The 23,815-nt window shown below is 44.2% G+C and overlaps 1 protein-coding gene across 2 annotated transcripts in view; it reads left to right on the top strand.

Moving 5' to 3' along the window:
* Positions 1 to 23,815, top strand: part of jak1 (Janus kinase 1) — a 75,215-nt gene that overhangs the window by 1,844 nt on the left and 49,556 nt on the right. The window contains exons 2-10 of one of the 2 annotated variants that reach the window (XM_046300221.1): positions 35 to 109; positions 6,723 to 6,928; positions 15,958 to 16,081; positions 17,122 to 17,275; positions 19,082 to 19,245; positions 21,739 to 22,084; positions 22,359 to 22,535; positions 22,947 to 23,104; positions 23,283 to 23,397. In XM_046300221.1, coding sequence (XP_046156177.1) covers positions 6,730 to 6,928; positions 15,958 to 16,081; positions 17,122 to 17,275; positions 19,082 to 19,245; positions 21,739 to 22,084; positions 22,359 to 22,535; positions 22,947 to 23,104; positions 23,283 to 23,397 — 1,437 coding nt within the window. In that variant the 5' untranslated portion in view covers positions 35 to 109; positions 6,723 to 6,729. The remainder of the gene's footprint in view (positions 1 to 34; positions 110 to 6,722; positions 6,929 to 15,957; positions 16,082 to 17,121; positions 17,276 to 19,081; positions 19,246 to 21,738; positions 22,085 to 22,358; positions 22,536 to 22,946; positions 23,105 to 23,282; positions 23,398 to 23,815) is intronic. The other variant, XM_046300220.1, reaches the window with a different exon arrangement.

Raw genomic sequence — 23,815 nt, 5'->3', positions numbered from 1 at the left:
ATTGTTAGACAGTCATTTTCAAGTCTTGCCATAGATTTTCAAGCAGATTTAAGTCAACACTGCCACTCAGGACCATTCACTGGCCACTCAGGACCATTCACTGTTCTTGGTAAGCAAATTCAGTATAGATTTGGCCTTGTGTTTTAGGTCATTGTCCTGCTGAAAGGGGAATTCATCTCCCAGTGTCTGGTGGAAAGCAGACTGAACCAGGTTTTCCTGTAGGATTTTGCCTGTGCTTAACTCCATTCTATTAAAAATGTTATCCTGAATAACTCACCAGTCCTTAATGATTACAAGCATACCCATAACATTATGCAGCCACCACTATGCTTGAAAAATGGAGTGTGGTACCCCGTGATGGGTTGTGTTGGATTTGGCCCAAGCATAACACTTTGTATTCACAACAAAAAGTTTTACTTTAGTGTCTTATGGTAAACAGGATGCATGTTTTTGAATATTTTTATTCTATAGAGACTTCCTTCTTTTCACTCACACTGTCGATTAGGCCAGTATTGTGGAGTAATTCATCCTCAGTTTTCTCCTATCACAGCTATTAAACTCTGCAACTGTTTTAAAGTCACTATTTGCCTCATGGTGAAATCCCTGAGCGGTGTCCTTCCTTTCTGGCAACTGAGTTAGGAAGGACACCTGTATCTTTGTAGTGACTGGGTGTATTGATACACCATCCAAAGTGTAATTAATAACTTCACCATGGTCAAAGGGATATTCAATATCTGTTTTTTTAAATCCATCTACTAATAGTTGCCCTTCTTTGTGAGGCATTGGAAAACCTCCCTGGTCTTTGTGTTTGAATCTGGGTTTGAAATTCACTGCTTGACTGAGCGACCTTACATATACTTTTATGTGTGGGGTATAGAGATTAGGTAGTAATAATAAAATTGTATAACTTATCTAGGTTTGCCATAACAGAGGTTGAACAGTTATTGACTCAAGACATTTCAGCTTTTACATTATTTATACATTTGTAAAGTTCAAAAAACATAATTCCACTTTGACATTATGGGGTATTATATATATATATATGTGTGTGTGTGTGTGTGTGTGTGTGTGTAGGCCAGTGACACAATCTTAATTTAATACATTTTAAATTCAGGCTGTAACACAACAAAATGTGGAAAAAGTCAAGGGGTCTGAATACTTTCTGAAGGCACCGTATGTATTTTTTTCATGCATATAGAAACACCCCATTTTAAATGTTACCTTAAATCACACTATACACACATCAATGATTAGCCTACACCTCTCACCTTGATTGAGTGCCAACGGAAGAGGAGCAGCCTAGGCAAATTATTAGGGAAAAAGTTTCCAGTGTGCTTAAAACATCTCTGGGATAGGGGGTGGTATTTTGCCTGCTACTCAGGCACAGAAACTGGGATATGTATATTATTTGTAGATTTGGAAAGAAAACACTCTGAAGTTTCTAAAACTGTTGGAATATTGTCTGTGAGTATAACATAACTGATTTGGCAGGTGAAACCCCGAGCACAAACCACCCAGGGAATTTCTTTTTTTTAGGTCAATCTGTTTTCCATTGGTGTCTATGGCAAGCCTGTTTTAATATAAATATGCTTGCAGTTCCTATAGCTTCCACTAGATGTCAACAGTCTTTAGAAATTGGTTTATGTTTTTCTTTTGAGAAATGAAGAAGTAGCCATTTCCTTTCTGGGTGTATAGCCAAATTTACTGTTTTGTTTGTCACTTTCACTTTCATACGGAGCTGTGAGGGGAACGGCACCTCAGTACCTCCAGGCTCTGATCAGGCCCTACACCCAAATAAGGGCACTGCGTTCATCCACCTCTGGCCTGCTCGCCTCCCTACCACTGAGGAAGTACAGTTCCCGCTCAGCCCAGTCAAAACTGTTCGCTGCTCTGGCTCCCCAATGGTGGAACAAACTCCCTCACGACGCCAGGACAGCGGAGTCAATCACCACCTTCCGGAGACACCTGAAACCCCACCTCTTTAAGGAATACCTAGGATAGGATAAAGTAATCCTTCTCACCCCCCCCCCCTTAAAATATGTAGATGCACTATTGTAAAGTGGCTGTTCCACTGGATGTCATAAGGTGAATGCACCAATTTGTAAGTCGCTCTGGATAAGAGCGTCTGCTAAATGACTTAAATGTAATGTAAATGTAATTTTATCCACTATTGAACGCAGTTTATTCCGTCTTATATTTTATAGATTATTTACGTTTTAAAATACTTAAAGTTGGATTAGGAAAGTTGTTTGAAATGTTTGGACAAAGTTTGGTATTGTCATGCCAATCATCCACCACCATCACCTCATGTTTCAGCATTATAATGCACAGCCCCATGTCACAAGGATCTTTACACAATACCTGGAAGCTGAAAATGTCCCAGTTCTTCCATGGCCTTCATACTCACCGGACATGTCACCCATTGAGCACATTTGGGATGCTCTGAATTGACGTACGACAGCGTATTCCAGTTCCCGCCAATGTCCACCAACTTCACACAGCCATTGAAGAGGAGTGGAACATTCCACAGGCCACAATCAACAACCTGATCAACTCAATGTGAAGGAGATAGCTTGCGCTGCATGAGGCAAATGGTGATCACACAAGATACTGACTGGTTTCTGATCCACACACCTATTTTTTTGTTTTTAGGTATCTGTGACCAACAGATGCATACAGTGGGGCAAAAAAGTATTTAGTCAGCCACCAATTGTGCAAGTTCTCCCACTTAAAAAGATGAGAGGCCTGTAATTTTCATCATAGGTACACTTCAACTATGATAGACAAAATGAGGGGAAAAAATCCTGAAAATTACATTGTAGGATTTTTAATGAATTTATTTGCAAATTATGGTGGAAAATAAGTATTTGGTCACCTACAAACAAGTAATATTTCTGGCTCTCACAGACCTGTAACTTCTTTAAGAGGCTCCTCTGTCCTCCACTCGTTACCTGTATTAATGGCACCTGTTTGAACTTGTTATCAGTATAAAAGACACCTGTCCACAACCTCAAACAGTCACACTCCAAACTCCACTATTGCCAAGACCAAAGAGCTGTCAAAGGACACCAGAAACAAAATTGTAGACCTGCACCAGGCTGGGAAGACTGAAGCTGCAATAAGTAAGCAACTTGGTTTGAAGAATCAACTGTGGGAGCAATTATTAGGAAATGGAAGACATACAAGACCACTGATAATCTCCGTCGATCTGGGGCTCCATGCAAGTTCTCACCCCGTGGGGTCAAAATGATCACAAGAACGGTGAGCAAAAATCCCAGAACCACACGGGGGACCTAGTGAATGACCTGCAGAGAGCTGGGACCAAAGTAACAAAGCCTACCATCAGTAACAAATCAAATCAAATTGTATTTATATAGCCCTTCGTACATCAGCTGATATCTCAAAGTGCTGTACAGAAACCCAGCCTAAAACCCCAAACAGCAAGCAATGCAGGTGTAGAAGCACGGTGGCTAGGAAAAACTCCCTAGAAAGGCCAAAACCTAGGAAGAAACCTAGAGAGGAACCAGGCTATGTGGGATGGCCAGTCCTCTTCTGGCTGTGCCGGGTGGAGATTATAACAGAACATGGCCAAGATGTTCAAATGTTCATAAATGACCAGCATGGTCGAATAATAACAAGGCAGAACAGTTGAAACTGGAGCAGCAGCACAGTCAGGTGGACTGGGGACAGCAAGGAGTCATCATGTCAGGTCGTCCTGGGGCACGGTCCTTGGGCTCAGGTCCTCGGAGAGAGAGAGAGAAAGAAAGAGAGAATTAGAGAATGCACACATAGATTCACACAGGACACCGAATAGGACAGGAGAAGTACTCCAGATATAACAAACTGACCCTAGCCCCCGACACAAACTACTGCAGCATAAATACTGAGAGGCTGAGACAGGAGGGGTCAGGAGACACTGTGGCCCCATCCGAGGACACCCCCGAACAGGGCCAAATAGGAAGGAGTAACACACTACGCCGCCAGGGACTCAAATCCTGCAGTGCCAGACGTGTCCCCCTGCTTAAGCCAGTACATGTCCAGGCCCGTCTGAAGTTTGCTAGAGAGCATTTGGGAGAATGTCATATGGTCAGATGAAACCAAAATAGAACTTTTTGGTAAAAACTCAACTTGTTGTGTTTGGAGGACAAAGAATGCTGAGTTGCATCCAAAGAACACCATACCTACTGTGAAACATGGGGGTGGAAACATCATGCTTTTGGGCTGTTTTTCTGCAAAGGGACCAGGACGACTGATCTGTGTAAAGGAAAGAATGAATGGGGCCATGTATCGTGAGATTTTGAGTGAAAACCTCCTTCCATCAGCAAGGGCATTGAAGATGAAACGTGGCTGGGTCTTCCAGCATGACAATGATCCCAAACACACCGCCCGGGCAATGAAGGAGTGGCTTCGTAAGAAGCATTTCAAGATCCTGGAGTGGCCTAGCCAGTCTCCAGATCTCAACCCCATAGAAAATCTTTGGAGGGAGTTGACAGTCCGTGTTGCCCAGCAACAGCCCCAAAACATCACTGCTCTAGAGAAGATCTGCATGGAGGAATGGGCCAAAATACCAGCAACAGTGTGTGAAAACCTTGTGAAGACTTGCAGAAAACGTTTGACCTCTGTCATTGCCAACAAAGGGTATATAACAAAGTATTGAGATAAACTTTTGTTATTGACCAAATACTATTTTTCCACCATCATTTGCAAATAAATTCATTAAAAAATCCTACAATGTGATTTTTTTGTATTTTTTTCATAGTTGAAGTGTACCTATGACAGTACCAGTCAAAAGTCGACACCTACTCATTCAAGGGTTTTTCTTTATTTTTACTGTTTTCTACATTGTAGAATAATAGTGAAGACATCAAAACTATGCAATAACACATATGGAATCGTGTAGTAACCAATTTAAAAAAAAAATTATAATATATTTGAGATTCTTCAAAGTAGCCACCCTTTGCCTTGATGATAGCTTTGCACACTCTTGGCATTCTCTCAACCAGCTTCACCTGGAATTCTTTTCCAACAGTTTTGAAGGAGTTACCACATATGCTGGGCATCTGTTGGCTTCATTCCCTTCACTCTGTGGTCCAACTCATCCCAAACCATCTCAATTGGGTTGAGGTCGGGTGATTGTGGAGGCCAGGTCAACTGATGCAGCACTCCATCACTCTCCTTCTTGGTCAAATAGCCCTTACACAGCCTGGAGGTGTGTTGGGTCATTGTCCTGTTGAAAAACAAACAATAGTCTCACGAAGCGCAAACCAGATCGGATGGCGTTTCGCTGCAGAATTCTGTGGTAGCCATGCTAGTTAAGTGTGCCTTGAATTCTAAATAAATCACAAACAGTGTCACCAGCAATGCACCATCACACCTATTCCTCCATGCTTCACGGTGGGAAGCACACATGCAGAGATCATCCATTGACCTACTCTGCGTCTCACAAAGACATGGCTATTGGAACCAAAAATGTTAAATTTGGACTCATCAGACCAAAGGACAGATTTCCACCGGTCTAATGTCCATTGCTGGTGTTTTTGGCCCAAACAAGTCTCTTCTTCTTATTGGTGTCCTTTAGTAGTGGTTTCTTTGCAACAATTCGACCATGAAGGCCTGATTCACGCAGTCTCCTCTGAAAAGTTGATGTTGAGATGCGTTATATTCCGCATAGACATATTTAATGTAATCCTTATTATGTCCTGTTATATTCCTATCAGTGGAGAGATGTATGATTAATGTAGGCCTAGTGTGTGTGTGTGTGTGTGTGTGTGTGTGTGTGTGTGTGTGTGTGTGTGTGTGTGTGTGTGTGTGTGGCAGCCCAATTCTGATATTTTTTTCCAATAATTCGTATTTTGATCAATCACATCCGATCTTTTCACATCAGATCTTTTTCAGAGCTGATCTGATTGGTCAAAAGACCAATTACATTTTACATTTAAGTCATTTAGCAGACGCTCTTATCCAGAGCGACTTACAAATTGGTGAAAAAAAGTTAAATTGGCCCACTTGTGTAAATGTTGTGTGTGTGTACTGTGACCCCGCTGAACCCGTCATCAGTCAGTAGATCAGAGCTCTGCCGCCATGGGCGATAGGCTGATAAGGGCTGTTATGAAACAAGCTGTGTCTGAGCCACTGGGGGTGCTGCCTGCACCGCTCAAGAGGAAGGGGAAACGCTGCTGGGAGAAGTAATGGGATGATCTGCATGCAAAGAGGAACTATCTCTCTTCCTCTAGTAGGAGAGTTGGGTAAAGGGGACAGTGTATCCTCGGTCAATTCTCTTGTCCTTGGCTTGCCACATCACGGGACCACAGAACGTGTTGTGCTCTTAGAAATAACATGGCTAGAGTAATTATAATTCTGTGGTTGTTCTTGATGCCATCAATTCAGTGGGCATGTGTGTTATTAATAGGGTTACCTTGGGAGAGGAGTGTGTGTGTGTGTGTGTGTTTTGATTGAATCTATGGATGTATGTGAATGACATTTCAAGAGGTGTGTGTTTGCTTTGGTGAGATTATCTAAGTAGGTGTGTGTGTGTTGTGAATGACGTCGCCTCAGTAGGTGTGTGTGTGTGTGTTGGGGGCAGCCCATGTTGGAACGTGAGTCATCAGGGTATGCAGGACTCTGCATCGCTGCTACAGTGAGCTCACCTCTGGATCAATACATTACCCACTCCTTACACATTTACCCACTCCAACTCACCATCTCTCTCCCTCTCCTTCCAGAGTCTGGATGCCAAGTCTGGGGGTGATGGAGCTGGGCAGGCAACTGTGTGGGAAGATGAGGAGGTCAAGGAGGGCCGAGGGCCCCGTCACTGTGACCATGAGAGGTCTGGAGATTCATTTCTACCTACCAGATACTCACCCGCTGGAGTTCCTCAAAGACCGCTTCACCGCTGAGGAGCTGTGTGTGGAGGCCGCCAAAAGATGCTGTAAGTACTGTCTCAACTCCCGCCGTGTGTGTGTGTGCCTGCCTGCGGGAATCCGAGTGTGCGTGCCTGTATGCCAGAGCGTTAAATAGCATAGTCTGTGTTTTTACGATTTGATTGGGGGAAGTTTTCTGAAACATTCTGGAGTTATACTCCTATCTTAAAGGTCCTGAAAAGTCATTCTGAAAAGTACTTTTTCTCTCATGGCTAACTACCAGGAAGTTTGAAACAACAGGCTGAGTGGGTGGAGAGCTTGTGTTCATGAGCTCGCCTTGACTGACAGCTCTTTGAAACACCTATGTCAAGCAACTTGGATGCAGTGAGCAATGTTGCAGTAAAATCCTCTAAAGCTAACTTGGTGATACTAAAAGCAACTCAAACAACATTGAAATTGCACCAACAGTGCCCTCCGTAATTAATTATTAGGACAGTGAAGCATTTGTTTTCTTCTTTTGGCTCTATATACCAAAAGTTTGGATTTGAAAAAAAAGGCTATGACCATGAAGTTAAAGTGAAGACGGTCAGCTTTAATTTGAGGTTATTGCCATCCTTATCAGATGAACTGTTTAGAAATTACAGCAGTTTTTGTACATAGTCCCTCCATTTTAGGGGACCAAAAGTATTGAGACAAATTCACTTGTATGTGTATTAAAGTATTTTTTTGTCCCATATTCATAGCAGACAATGATTACATCAAGCTTGTGACTCAAAGTGGCTCAAAACATTTGCTGAATGCATTTTCTGTTTGTTTTTGGTTGTTTAGTGCTCAATGGAAATGAATGGTAAAATCATGTATTGTGTCATTTTGGAGTCATTTTTATTGTAGATAAGAATATAATGTTTCTAAACACTTACATTAATGTGAATGCTACTTTGATTACAGATAGTCCTGAGTGAATCGTGAATAATGATGAGTGAGAAAGTTAGACACATTATACCCCCTAATAAATGCTAACCCCCCCTGTTATTGTAATGGTGAGAGGTTTGCATGTCTTAGGGGTATGATATTTGTGCGTATAACTTTCTCACTCATCATTATTCACGATTCATTCAGAATGATCCGGAATCATGGTAGAATCCACATTACTGTAGAAGTTTTGAATGACCCGTCCCACCCCCCCATTTTGTTCCATGCTGGCTGAAGACAGAGTTGAAGTCAGAAGTTTACATACACTTAGGTTGGAGTCCTTAAAACTTGTTTTTCAACCACTCCACACATTTCTTGTTAACAAACTATAGTTTGGCAAGTAGATTAGGACGTCTACTTTGTGCATGACACACACGTCATTTTTCCAACAATTGTTTACAGACAGATTATTTCACTTATAACTTGCTGTATCACAATTCCAGTGGGTCAGAAGTTTACATACACTAAGTTGACTGGCTTTAAACAGCTTGGAAAATTCCAGAAAATTATGTCATGGTTTTAGAAGCTTCTGATGCTAATTGACACCATTTGAGTCAATTGGAGATGTACCTGTATTTCAAGGCCTACCTTCAAACTCGGTGCCTCTTTGATTGACATCATGGAGAAATCAGCCAAGACCTCAGAAAAAAATTGAAGACCTCCACAAGTCTGGTTCATCCTTGGGAGCAATTTCCAAATGCCTCAAGGTACCACGTTCATCTGTACAAACAATAGTACGCAAGTATGAACACCATGGGATCACGCAGCTGTCATACCACTCAGGAAGGAGACGCGGTCTGTCTCCTAGAGATTAATGTACTTTGCAAATCAATCTCAGAACAACAGCAAAGGACCCTGTGAAGATGATGGAGGAAACAGGTGCAAAAATATGTATATCCAGGGTAAAAATGAGTTCTATATCGACATAACCTGAATGGCCGCTCAGCAAGGAAGAAGCCACTGCTCCAAAGTCACCATTAATAAAGCCAAACTACGGTTAGCAACTGCACACAGGGACTAAGATCGTACTTTTTGAAGAAATGTCCTCTGGTCTGATGAAACAAAAATATAAATGTTTGGCCATAATGACCATCATTATGTTTGGAGGAAAAAGGGGGAGGCTTGCAAGTCGAAGAACACCATCCCAACCTTGAAGCACAGGGATGGCAGCATCATCTTGTGGGGGTGCTTTTCTACAGGAGGGACTGGCGCACTTCACAAAGTAGATGCCATCATGAGGAGGGAAATTATGTGGATATATTAAAGCAACATCTCAAGACATCCATCAGGAAGTTAAAGCTTTGTCGCAAATGGGTTTTCCAAATGGACATTGACCCCAAGCATACTTCCAAAGTTCACAAGTTTAAAATTCACCCAACTTATTGCGGGAAGCTTGTGGAAGGCTACCCGAACCGTTTGACCCAAGTTAAACAATTTAAAGGCAATGCTACCAAATACTAATTGAGTGTATGTAAACTTCTGACCCACTGGGAATGTGATGAAATAAATAATTCTCTCTACTATTATTCTGACATTTCACATTCTTAAAATAAAGTGATTATCTTTACTGACCTAAGACAGGGAATTTTTTATTAGGATTAAATGTCAGGAATTAAATGTATTTGGCTAAGGTGTATGTAACCTCCGTCTTCAACTGTAGCTAGACTGTAACTTGTTAAAACCAGGCACAGATGAAAGGGGAAACGAGTATGTTTGCCATATATGAATAGGGTAAACTTTTAATTATATTCGCTGACACCATACAGTGAATTTTTGCACCAGTAGATTAGCTATCTAGCTACTATATACCACGCACCTCTGCAAACACGCCTTCTCCTGTGTTGGTTATGAGGTGGTACTTATTTAAATTAGGTAAGAGAATATCATGTTACCATTAGTGTATTCAAATGAAAGTTCAGGTGATGTCATCTTGTTCCCTTTAATAATGAATCCAAGTGTTTGAGGGGAACAGTAACTTTATGATCAAACTATGTCTTCTGCCAACAGAAGTCCACTGTGCCACTGTAAATAGGCCCTGTCACGTGAGAACTGTTACCTAGGAGACAAGGAGTAATACAGTAACTAAGAAATGGCTTCATAGTCGGAGATGTTTTGTCTCTTTTTGTGTGCTGCTCATTTGTGTCGTACAGTAGCTTCTAGCCTATATGATATGGGACCTGAAAATATTCCAAAGATGTAGGCCTATCTGTGTTATTTGTGGATCTTTGTTTTATTGCCAACAATCTGTTTGTCCGTGGATGCTCTTTATTACAGCTGAATCTCAATGTTTAAGATAAGAAACGCTAAATCCTAATATAAGAAATGCTTCTGATGCTAGTAGTAACCATATTAACTGGCTATTACAGTAACTGCCAGATATAAGGCACACAATACAAACTGATTGATGAAGCCCAGCTACTAACCCTCATGAGAAAGGCCACTAATCCAGCATCTGTTTTCTTACCATTCTAAAAATGCTTGTTTGGTAGCCTTCTTCTTTGACAGACACATTTTGGACGATATTTAAAACGTTCTGATACTTGTTCTAAAAGTCCAGAACATCTGCCAGTGGGACCAGGCATGGTTAGAAAGGGAGAGAGGGGAAGAGAAAGGAGTGGGTCTGTCCTTCCAGCTCTTGCTTTCAGCCAGACACTCCAAGACAAGATGTCAGCTGGTTGGGGTCAGGCCAGAATGGGACAGGTTCTGGAATTTCCTCTTTGTGTGAAGCCAAAACATATTTCCCAGTACTGCAGAGCGAGAGGGGAGACCAAGGAGGAGTTCAGACCAAGGAGGAGTTCAGCTACCATAGTCCATACGCAAACATTCACTAGTTAACCTTAGAGGCTAAACAAGCGAAGCAGCTGCCAACATAAATGCATGATCTGTTTATTGCAAGTGTGTCTGTGAAGGGCCTTTCTGTCTGTGTGGTCAGTGGTAGGTAGTTTGATACAAACAGTAAGTCACAACAAAACAGGAGAGCTCAGATAAGAGGAAGTATCCCTGCTCCGGCATGTTCCTGTCTCTCACTATGTTCCCTTTTTTATTTGCAACAATTAGAAAGGTTCATCTGTAAAGGCTAAATTGTTAGCCTATAGGATATGTAGTAGTAGTAACAGTTCCTACTGTTTGTTATAGGACTACTACTGCTGTCGTTACTATCACTTATAGCTTGCACTTGCCATTTCATGACAGTCCAGAGACTCTACAGTAGACTCATGACAGTCATGCTTAGTGCAATACATTAAGATGGAGTAACATCCAGATATTTTGATCTGAGTTATCGAGGCTTGGTTTACAGTACCTTCGGAAAGTATTCAGACCCCTTGACTTTTTCCACATTTGGTTACGTTACAGCCTTATTCTAAAATTGATTAAATATGAATTGTTTTCAGCTATCTACAAACAATACCATATAATGCCAAAGTGAAAACAGGCTTTTAGACATTTTTGCAAATTTATTACAAATAAAAAACAAAAATACATTATTTACATAAGTATTCAGCGCCTTTGCTATGAGACTCAAAATTGAGCTCAGGTGCATCCTGTTTCCATTGATCATCCTTGAAGTTTCTACAACTTGATTGGAATCCACCTGTGGTAAATTGAATTGATTGGACATGATTTGGAAAGGCACACACCTATATAAGTTCCCCCACAAACCAAGCCATGAGGTGGAAGGACTTGTCTGTAGAGCTCTGAGACAGGATTGTGTCGAGACACCGATCTGGGGAAGGGTACCAAAACATTTCTGCAGCATTGAAGGTCCCCAAGAACACCGTGGCCTCCATTTCTTAAATGAAAAATGTTTGGAACCACCAAACTAAGCAATCGGGGGGGAAAGGCCTTGTTCTGGGAATTGACCAAGAACCTGATGGTCACTCTGACAGAGCTCTAGAGTTCCTCTGTGGAGATGGGAGAATCTTCCAGAAAGACAGCCATCTCTGCAGAACTCCACCAATCAGACCTTTATGGTAGAGTGTCCAGTTGGAAGCCACTCAGTAAAAGGCAGCCTGCTTGGAGTTTGTCAAAAGGCACCTAAAGGACTGTGCTTTTACACCTGCATTGTTTGCTGTTTGGGGTTTTAGGCTGGGTTTCTGTACAGCACTTTGAGATATCAGCTGATGTACGAAGGGCTATATAAATAAATTTGATTTGATTTGACTGTCGGACCATGAGAAACAAGATTCTTTGGTTTGATGATACCAAGATTGAACTCTTTGGCCTGAATGCCAAGCATCACGTCTGGAGGAAACCTGGCACCATCCCTACGGTGAAGCACTGGGGTGGCAGCATCATGCAGAGACAATCTTGATGAAAATCTGCTCCAGAGTGCTCAGGACTTCAGACTCGGGCGAAGGTTCGCCTTCCAACAGGACAACAACCCTAAGCACACAACCAAGACGGACTTGAACCCGATCGAACATCGCTGGAGAGACCTGAAAATAGCTGTGCAGCAACGCTCCCCATCCAACTTGACAGAGCTTGAGAGGATCTGCAGAGAAGAATGGGAGAAACTCCCCAAATACAGGTGTGCCAAGTAGAGGTCGACCGATTAATCGGAATGGCCGATTTTTAATTGGGGCCGAATTCAGGTTTTCATAACAATCGGAAATCGGTATTTTTGGACACTGATTGAGCCTTTTTTTAAATATATTTTTTAACACCTTTATTTAATCTTTATTTAACTTGGCAAGTCAGTTAAGAACACATTCTTATTTTCAATGACTGCCTAGGAACGGTGGGTTAACTGTCTCGTTCAGGGGCAGAACGACAGATTTTCACCTTGTCAGCTCGGGGGATTCACTCTTGCAACCTTACAGTTAACTAGTCCAATGCAATAACGACCTGCCTCTTGTTGCACTCCACGAGGAGCCTGCCTGTTACGCGAATGCAGTTAGCCAAGGTAAGTTGTTAGCTAGCATTAAACTTATCTTATAAAAATCAATCAATCATAATCACTAGTTAACTACACATGGTTCATGATATTACTAGATATTATCTAGCGTGTCCTGCGTTGCATATAATCTGACTGAGCATACAAGTATCTAAGTATCTGCCTGAGCGGTGGTAGGCAGAAGCAGGATTGTAAACATTCAAACAGCATTTTCGTGTGTTTTGCCAGCAGCTCTTCGTTGTGCGTCAAGCATTGCGCTGTTTATGACTTCAAGCCTATCAACTCCCGAGATGAGGCTGGTGTGACCGAAGTGAAATGGCTGGCTAGTTAGCGCGTGCTAATAGCGTTTCAAACTTCACTCACTCTGACACTTGCAGTGGTTGTTTCCCTTGCTCTGCATGGGTAACACTGCTCCGAGGGTGGCTGTTGTCGTTGTGTTCCTGGTTCGAGCCCAGGGAGGAGGGAGGAGAGGGACGGAAGCTATACAGTTACACTGGCAATGCTAAAGTTCCTATAAGAACATCCAATAGTCAAAGGTTAATGAAATACAAATGGTATAGAGGGAAATAGTCCTATAATTCTTATAATAACTACAATTTAAAACTTCTTACCTGGGAATATTGAAGACTCATGTTAAAAGGAACCACCAGCTTTCATATGTTCTCATGTTCTGAGCAAGGAACTTAAACGGTAGCTTTTTTACATGGCACATATTGCACTTTTACTTTCTTCTCCACACTTTTTTTTGCATTATTTAAACTAAATTGAACATGTTTCATTATTTATTTGAGGCTAAATTGATTTTATTGATGTATTATATTAAGTTAAAATAAGTGTTCATTCAGTATTGTTGTAATTGTCATTCTTACAAATAAAACAATTAAAAATCGGCCGATTTAATCAGTATCGGCCTTTTTGGTCCTCCAATAATCGGTATCGGCGGTGAAAAATCATAATCTGTCGTGCCAAGCTTGTAGCGTCATACCCAAGAACTTTCTGATATCACTGCCAAAGGTGCTTCAACAAAGTACTGAGTAAAGGGTCTGAATACTTATGTAAATGTGATATCAGTTTTTCTAATTTGTAATAAATTTGCAAAACATTCTAAACCTGTTTTTGCTTTGTCATTATAAGGTTATTGTGTGTAGATTGCTGAGGAGAAAGAAAAAAAACAATTTAATCAATTTTGGAATAAAGCTGTAATGTAACAAAATGTGGCAAAAGTCTAGGCGCCTGAATACTTTCTGAAGGCACTGTATGTTGGGGGATTCCCTCTCTCTGTCCAAGACTGTGTGTTTTGCGGAACTAATTTCTCACAGTTCAGTTCAGTGCACCACTCCCTTCCTTCCTGTCTCCTTGGCTGCCCAGTGAATTTCTGACCCAATGAAACCTGCCCTATAAACACACAAAGACCCACTGTGACTCAACAAAATCAATGGGGGCTCCCTGGGTGTCGAGTCCCCTGGGCACATAATCTGGCCATGATAACTACTATTCTACAAGTCTTAGATTAGACTAGCATTACTGCCTACAGCTAGTTGATCAACTGGACATTTCTGTTTATAAATAACCCTCTAAGGTCTGTCAGTGATTGAAATAGTCTAATGAGGAAAACTGCCCTGTTCTATCAAATGTTGCACCTTGTGCATTCTCCTCTTACAACTCTCAACAGAAGTAAATTGAAAGCCCAATTTTTAGTTCCTTTCACTGTATTGACTCTGTTCTGGTTCGGGATCCGGACTGCGGTCTACCTATTGAGTAGGCCTGCTGTACTGTATGTTATAGGGATGGGCAATTATGGCCTAAATCATACCTCAAATTTGTACAATAATACATAGGCTAAATATAAGCCTTCCACAACCATAAGACCTACTAATAATGTAATTATTTTATTAAAATAGTGTAGTGTGCTTTTTTTGGCAATAATCACTGATCTAGTTTTCAAGTCTGTTCATGAAAATGCCATTTTTGTTACAAATTTAACTAGAACCATGCACATCCACTAATAGCTCAATGACAAACTTCTTGTCACAGACATTATAGAAAATTAACACCGGTCTCATAAACAATCAAGCACAAGCCCACATGCTAGTGAGTAGCCAGCTAGTCTTTATTTAGTCTAGCCAACTTGGATCTATTTGCTTGCTAAAAAGGTAGAACAGTTGAACTGTTATGAACACACCCTCTTGTCTGTCTACAGCTGTTTGAACAACAGCCTCTTGTCTGTCTACAGCTGTTTGAACAACAGCCTGTTGACTGTCTCCAGCTATTTGAACAACAGCCTGTTGACTGTCTCCAGCTATTTGAACAACAGCCTGTTGACTGTCTCCAGCTGTTTGAACAACAGCCTGTTGACTGTCTCCAGCTGTTTGAACAACAGCCTGTTGACTGTCTCCAGCTGTTTGAACAACAGCCTGTTGACTGTCTCCAGCTGTTTGAACAACAGCCTGTTGTCTCTCTCCAGCTGTTTGAACAACAGCCTGTTGACTGTCTCCAGCTGTTTGAACAACAGCCTGTTGACTGTCTCCAGCTGTTTGAACAACAGCCTGTTGACTGTCTCCAGCTGTTTGAACAACAGCCTGTTGACTGTCTCCAGCTGTTTGAACAACAGCCTGTTGACTGTTTACTTGTTGAAATCCAGTGGCCTACCTGGATAAGAAGAGGCTTATTTCTCAGAATGACAACGAGTTGCCAGTTCCTTAAATAAACCTCTTTTTATGCTCATTGTACATGTATAAAACACAGACTAGACAGCTAGCACATAACAGTAAGGGACTAAAATGCTGCTAGCGGTACGTGGTAAATGAAAAGCCTGACAGAAACGGAGCATTCATTTTCCACAATCATGTTCATTGATGCTCTCGTTTTAGTAGAGTAAGCGCTATTCTACGTTTTGGGAGTTAGAAAGGTTAAGTTGTCATCTATTACAGTAAAATAATGTTTCTGTCGGTAGGTGGTTAGGAGACCGGACCAAAAATACACAACACTCATACTTTTTTTTTTTTTGTATAATATATATATTTTTAAAACTTGATTCTTGCTATACAGGCATTATTGAACATCGCGCTAAAACATCATTTCAAATGAATTCGATATATCGTCCAGCCCTAGTATGTTATGCTATTTATACCACGACTCCTATATGAACTTTGTGGTACTGACGAGTCCGTGTCAAAATGAATGAAGGGATAAATAATGTTGTAATGTATCCCCTCTCTCTGTCTCTCTCAGATATCTCCCCCCTGTGCTGTAATCTGTTTGGTCTGTATGATGAGAACCAACAGCTGTGGTACGCTCCCAACCACGTCATCAAGGTCACTGACGAGACCTGCATCAAGCTTCACTACCGCATGAGGTACTGAGACAGGCCTACTGCACTGTGTGTTATTACATTATCAAATCATTCTAATGGATGATGAATCTCACGGACTCTCACTTACTTAGTTATCCACCACTGTTATCTGCTGCTGTTGTCGTTGTGAGCTCTGCATCACCTGTCACTACGTTCTAGATTATTCAACAGGGCTGATATTTAACCGTCATTCATCATCCAGGATTCAGTGTAACAAGAGAGGTGGGGTGTATGAGACATTGGCACCATGCTGTGCAGAGTCAACTGGCACCATGCTGTGCAGAGTCAACTGGCACCATGCTGTGCAGAGTCAACTGGCACCATGCTGTGCAGAGTCAACTGGCACCATGCTGTGCAGAGTCAACTGGCACCATGCTGTGCAGAGTCAACTGGCACCATGCTGTGCAGAGTCAACTGGCACCATGCTGTGCAGAGTCAACTGGCACCATGCTGTGCAGAGTCAACTGGCACCATGCTGTGCAGAGTCAACTGGCACCATGCTGTGCAGAGTCAACTGGCACTTGCTGAGCTGGTAAACTAGTCTACATCAGATAAGATTCAAATACAGTAGAATGTCATTAATTAGGATTTACTTGTGAACTGTTTTTACAATCCACATGTAAACATGGATAGAAGGCAGGAAGAAATCCAATGCTTAAAGTATGAAGTGGATGTGTTTGTTTGGCACACCTGAGGGCATTGAAACTGGAGATATTCAGTTGCCTTGCCAGTTCCGTTGTGTATGATCCAAGAGAAACTGTTAACTCTGAGAGGAAGGATAGCAAACATGTGGTATCACGCAGACATCCTCTTTCTGTTCTTTCACTAGAAAATCGAGAGCGAGGAGGGGAGGGTGAATGTGGTGAGAGCCTTAATGAGCAGGCCTATTGTTGAGTTTGCATTATACAGCCAGGGTACACTTGGTCAAACAAATGCGTATACTTACTGTAAATATGAGGACACCTCACCCACCTACCGAGTCCCGGCCATGTCTTGGTATTAACATGGTCCTGTCTCTTCTCTCCCATCCATCCATCCATCAGGTTTTATTTCACTAACTGGCATGGTACCAGTGAGCGTGAGTCTCCAGTGTGGAGACACTGTATCAGTAAGCTGAGGGGAGGCCTCGGCCCACAGAGGGCCCCTGAAGGTATACCCCTACTGGACGCGGCCTCCCTTGACTACCTGTTCGCCCAGGTACGTGTGGGTGTGTGTCTGTATGGGAGGGTGTGTACACTGTGCAGGTAAAAATGCTATTTGTCACATATGCCGACTACAACGGGTGTAGAATTTACAATGAAATGCTTTCTCAAAAATAGTAACAGAAGAATGATGCTAGATACAGGGAATACCAGTACCAGATCAATGTGCAGTTATATACAGGGAATACCAGTACCAGATCAATGTGCAGTTATATACAGGGAATACCAGTACCAGATCAATGTGCAGTTATATACAGGGAATACCAGTACCAGATCAATGTGCAGCTATATACAGGGAATACCAGTACCAGATCAATGTGCAGCTATATACAGGGAATACCAGTACCAGATCAATGTGCAGCTATATACAGGGAATACCAGTACCAGATCAATGTGCAGCTATATACAGGGAATACCAGTACCAGATCAATGTGCAGCTATATACAGGGAATACCAGTACCAGATCAATGTGCAGCTATATACAGGGAATACCAGTACCAGATCAATGTGCAGCTATATACAGGGAGTACCAGTACCAGATCAATGTGCAGCTATATACAGGGAATACCAGTACCAGATCAATGTGCAGCTATATACAGGGAATACCAGTACCAGATCAATGTGCAGCTATATACAGGGAGTACCAGTACCAGATCAATGTGCAGTTATATACAGGGAATACCAGTACCCGATCAATGTGCAGCTATATACAGGGAATACCAGTACCAGATCAATGTGCAGCTATATACAGGGAATACCAGTACCAGATCAATGTGCAGCTATATACAGGGAATACCAGTACCAGATCAATGTGCAGTTATATACAGGGAATACCAGTACCAGATCAATGTGCAGCTATATACAGGGAATACCAGTACCAGATCAATGTGCAGCTATATACAGGGAATACCAGTACCAGATCAATGTGCAGCTATATACAGGGAATACCAGTACCCGATCATTGTGCAGGGGGTGTGAGAGGTAGATCTGTACATAAAGACAGGGTAAAGTGACTAGGCATCAGGATAGATAATAATTAGGTATTTGAGGTAGATATGTACTTAAAGACAGGGTAAAGTGACTAGACGTCGTCAGGATAGATAATGAGGTAGATATGTACTTAGGGTAAAGTGACTAGGCATCAGGATAGATAATAATTAGGTATTTGAGGTAGATATGTACTTAAAGACAGGGTAAAGTGACTAGACGTCGTCAGGATAGATAATAATGAGGTAGATATGTACATAAAGACAGGGTAAAGTGACTAGACGTCGTCAGGATAGATAATAATGAGGTAGATATGTACATAAAGACAGGGTAAAGTGACTAGACGTCGTCAGGATAGATAATAATGAGGTAGATATGTACATAAAGACAGGGTAAAGTGACTAGACGTCGTCAGGATAGATAATAATGAGGTAGATATGTACATAAAGACAGGGTAAAGTGACTACACATCGTCAGGATAGATAATAATGAGGTAGATATGTACATAAAGACAGGGTAAAGTGACTACACATCGTCAGGATAGATAATAATGAGGTAGATATGTACATAAAGACAGGGTAAAGTGACTAGACATCAGGATCGATAATAATAAGAGTAAGGATAAAGAGTAGCAACATTTGCCTGTGCTCCGGTACCGTTTGCTGGACGGTAGCAGAGTGAACAGTCCATGTCTTGGGTGGCTGAAGTCTTTGGACATGGTTGGACAGCTTGATATAAAGGCCCTGGATATGATTAACTACTCTTCATTTCATTGGAACATTAGTCAGCCAATCATGTGTGGGTGTGTTTCCAGGGCCAGAATGATTTCCAGAAGGGTCTGGCTGTGGTTCGTTGCCCCCAGAGTGAGGCAGAGCAGCATGAGATAGAGAATGAGTGCCTGGGCATGGCTGTACTGGCCATCACTCACTATGCTATGACCAGAGAGATTCCCCTGTCTACTGCCTCCAATGAGATCAGGTAGAGATGTACACAGATATACACACACTAACACAGAACATAGACACACACAACCAGATATACTCTGTAATCTCTACACACATATTTCACAAATGGAAAGGAATGACAATGTCCCTAATTCCTCCACTGCCTCCATCTCTGCCGCCTCTCTCTCCGTCTCTGCCGCCTCTCTCTCCGTCTCTGCCCTCACTCTCTCCGTCTCTGCCCTCACTCTCTCCGTCTCTGCCCCCTCTCTCTCCGTCTCTGCCCCCTCTCTCTCCGTCTCTGCCCTCACTCTCTCCGTCTCTGCCCCCTCTCTTCTCCCTCTCTGCCCCCTCTCTTCTCCCTCTCTGCTCCCTCTCTTCTCCCTCTCTGCTCCCTCTCTTCTCCTCTCTGCTCCCTCTCTTCTCCGTCTCTGCTCCTCTCTTCTCCATCTCTGCCCCCTCTCTTCTCCATCTCTGCCCCCTCTCTTCTCCATCTCTGCCCCCTCTCTTCTCCATCTCTGCCCCTCTCTTCTCCATCTCTGCCCCCTCTCTTCTCCATCTCTGCCCCCTCTCTTCTCCATCTCTGCCCCCTCTCTTCTCCATCTCTGCCCCCTCTCTTCTCCGTCTCTGCTCCCTCTCTTCTCCGTCTCTGCTCCCTCTCTTCTCCGTCTCTGCCCCCTCGCTTCTCCATCTCTGCCCCCTCTCTTCTCCATCTCTGCCCCCTCTCTTCTCCATCTCTGCCCCCTCTCTTCTCCATCTCTGCCCCCTCTCTTCTCAATCTCTGCCCCTCTCTTCTCCATCTCTGCCCCCTCTCTTCTCCATCTCTTCTCCATCTCTGCCCCCTCTCTTCTCCATCTCTGCCCCTCTCTTCTCCGTCTCTGCCCCCTCTCTTCTCCGTCTCTGCCCCCTCTCTTCTCCATCTCTGCCCCCTCTCTTCTCCATCTCTGCCCCCTCTCTTCTCCATCTCTGCCCCCTCTCTTCTCCATCTCTGCCCCCTCTCTTCTCCATCTCTGCCCCTCTCTTCTCCATCTCTGCCCCCCTCTCTGCCCCCTCTCTTCTCCGTCTCTGCTCCCTCTCTTCTCCGTCTCTGCCCCCTCTCTTCTCCGTCTCTGCCCCTCTCTTCTCCATCTCTGCCCCCTCTCTTCTCCATCTCTGCCCCCTCTCTTCTCCATCTCTGCCCCCTCTCTTCTCCATCTCTGCCCCCTCTCTTCTCAATCTCTGCCCCTCTCTTCTCCATCTCTGCCCCTCTCTTCTCCATCTCTTCTCCATCTCTGCCCCCTCTCTTCTCCATCTCTGCCCCCTCTCTTCTCCGTCTCTGCCCCCTCTCTTCTCCGTCTCTGCCCCCTCTCTTCTCCATCTCTGCCCCCTCTCTTCTCCATCTCTGCCCCCTCTCTTCTCCATCTCTGCCCCCTCTCTTCTCCATCTCTGCCCCCTCTCTTCTCCATCTCTGCCCCTCTCTGCCCCCTCTCTGCCCCCTCTCTGCCCCCTCTCTTCTCCATCTCTGCCCCCTCTCTTCTCCATCTCTGCCCCGTCTCTTCTCCGTCTCTGCCCCCTCTCTTCTCCATCTCTTCTCCGTCTCTGCCCCTCTCTTCTCCGTCTCTGCCCCCTCTCTTCTCCGTCTCTGCCCCCTCTCTTCTCCGTCTCTGCCCCCTCTCTTCTCCGTCTCTGCCCCCTCTCTTCTCCGTCTCTGCCCCCTCTCTTCTCCTTCTCTGCCCCCTCTCTTCTCCATCTCTTCTCCATCTCTGCCCCCTCTCTTCTCCTTCTCTTCTCCATCTCTGCCCCCTCTCTTCTCCGTCTCTGCCCCCTCTCTTCTCCGTCTCTGCCCCGTCTCTTCTCCGTCTCTGCCCCCTCTCTTCTCCGTCTCTTCTCCATCTCTGCCCCCTCTCTTCTCCGTCTCTGCCCCCTCTCTTCTCCGTCTCTGCCCCCTCTCTTCTCCGTCTCTGCCCCCTCTCTTCTCCGTCTCTGCCCCCTCTCTTCTCCGTCTCTGCCCCCTCTCTTCTCCGTCTCTGCCCCTCTCTTCTCCGTCTCTGCCCCCTCTCTTCTCCGTCTCTGCCCCCTCTCTTCTCCGTCTCTGCTCCGTCTCTGCCCCCTCTCTTCTCCGTCTCTGCCCCCTCTCTTCTCCGTCTCTGCCCCTCTCTTCTCCGTCTCTGCCCCCTCTCTTCTCCGTCTCTGCTCCGTCTCTCTGCCCCCTCTCTTCTCCGTCTCTGCCCCCTCTCTTCTCCGTCTCTGCCCCCTCTCTTCTCCGTCTCTGCCCCCTCTCTTCTCCGTCTCTGCCCCCTCTCTTCTCCGTCTCTGCCCCCTCTCTTCTCCGTCTCTGCCCCCTCTCTTCTCCGTCTCTGCCCCCTCTCTTCTCCGTCTCTGCCCCCTCTCTTCTCCGTCTCTGCCCCCTCTCTTCTCCGTCTCTGCCCCCTCTCTTCTCCGTCTCTGCCCCCTCTCTTCTCCGTCTCTGCCCCCTCTCTTCTCCGTCTCTCTCCCTCTCTTCTCCATCTCTGCCACCTCTCTTCGCCATCGCTACTCCCTCTCTCTCCAGCTACAAGCGTTTCATCCCGGAGAAACTGAACAGGCAAATCAAACAGCGGAACATTCTCACCCGGCTCCGCATCAACAACGTCTTCAAGAACTTCCTGAATGAGTTCAACAGTCGCACTGTTCAGGACAGTAACATCACACTGTATGACCTGAAGATCAAGTACCTGTCCACCCTGGAAGGCCTGACCCGGGGCCTGGGGAGGGAGATGCTGGAGCCCAGGGCCCTAGTAGTTACCCAAGAGGTAGAGACCAATGGGGAGCTGAGCCACAGGCCTGAGTCCTCCCTGGCCATGGAGGTCCAGGTTACTGGCACCACAGGGATATCATACAGGAGGAAGCCCCCTAATGTGAGTGGTCACTGGGTCCTTTTTTATGTTAAGGAGAATGTGTGGGATTTGAGTTGGTGTGAGATGTTTGGAGATTTTCAAACGTTTTTTTGTGGATTTGAATGTGTAGAACGTGGTATTTGTGTGGGTGTGATTTTGCGTTGGCTTGAGAAACGGTATATTATCTCTGAAGTTGGAGTGAATTTGGAAGGTATTGATGAAGTATCTGACTGTATTTTGAAACTCATCTAAGAGAAATCTCTTGACAATGTATTTTTCCTTTCATTGGCAATAGAATACCTTGATCCTGAAAGAGAAGAACAAGTCCAAAAAGAACAAGTTTGAGGGCAAACAGACCAAGAAGAAAGACGCCAGCGAAGGCTGGGTGACATTCTGTGACTTCCACGAGATCACACACATTGTCATCAAAGAGTCCACTGTCACCATCTTCAGACAGGATAACAAGAAGATGGTGAGACACACGCATCTCTCCAAACACTACCTGAGCTTGGATTACTAGATTAAGCAGTGACCGTAGCATATTAATGAGTGATTAATGAACGTTGTCTCTACTGTACCGTCTTAGCTCCAGCCAGCCAGAGTTCAAATGTCACCGGGCCTAACAGCCAGCCAACATAGCTAAGGGACAAATAATGTGATTAGTAGTCTGTGTTTAGATTATCGACCAGTTTCTACTGTGAAATGCTTTGTCGATACAGGCCCAGGACACTAAGGAATGGACACAAGAAAGGAAACTAGTGCAGTGTTTTGGAACAGACTAAAGGCAACAGCTAATGGGGATCGAAATAAAGAAAGAAATAATCAAATGTTTTGATTTCTAAAGTATTTCTTACTATTGTTTAATGCTCCTATTGTCCCACAGGAGGTGCAGCTGGAGTTTAAAGGAGAGGCACTGGCATTCGCTGCCCTGGTGGATGGGTATTTCCGTCTGACGGTAGATGCCCATCACTACCTGTGTACAGAGGTGGCCCCTTCCTCTGTGGTGCAGAACCTACAGAACTGCTGTCATGGACCTATCTGGTCAGTACTCACTCTCTCTCTCGGTGTGTGTCCATTTCTTTTTCTCTAGCTCGCTCTCTCTCTGACTTTCTCTCTCTCTTTCTGTCTTTTGTTCTCTCTTCATACCCATTTTTACCCTTTCTGTTTAACTTGTTAATCTAGCGTTGTTGACCGTTGGTTCTGTTTGTTCGTCCTGCAGTACGGAGTATGCCAACCAGAAGCTTCGTCAGGAGGGCAACGAGGAGGGAACCTACGTCCTGCGCTGGTCCTGTACTGACTACCATTCCATCATCATGACCGTGGTCTGCAGCGAGGTAACACACACACACACACACACACACACACACACACACACACACACACACACACACACACACACACACACACACACACACACACACACACTGAGAACTAGGTCCGGGATGATACCATTACATCATCATGACCGTGGTCTGCAGCGAGGTAACACACACACACACACACACACACACACACACACACACACACACACACACACACACACACACACACACACACACACACACACACACACACACACACACACACACACACACTGAGAACTAGGTCCGGGATGATACCATTACATCATCATGACCGTGGTCTGCAGCGAGGTAACACACACACACACACACACACACTGAGAACTAGGTCCGGGATGATACCATTACATCATCATGACCGTGGTCTGCAGCGAGGTACACACACACACAC

Source organism: Oncorhynchus gorbuscha, linkage group LG15 (genome assembly GCF_021184085.1).
Source record: "Oncorhynchus gorbuscha isolate QuinsamMale2020 ecotype Even-year linkage group LG15, OgorEven_v1.0, whole genome shotgun sequence".
NCBI classification, from domain to species: Eukaryota; Metazoa; Chordata; class Actinopteri; order Salmoniformes; family Salmonidae; genus Oncorhynchus; species Oncorhynchus gorbuscha.
Note: the sequence above shows the minus strand (reverse complement) of the source record. Positions and strands in the feature narration are given on the sequence as shown.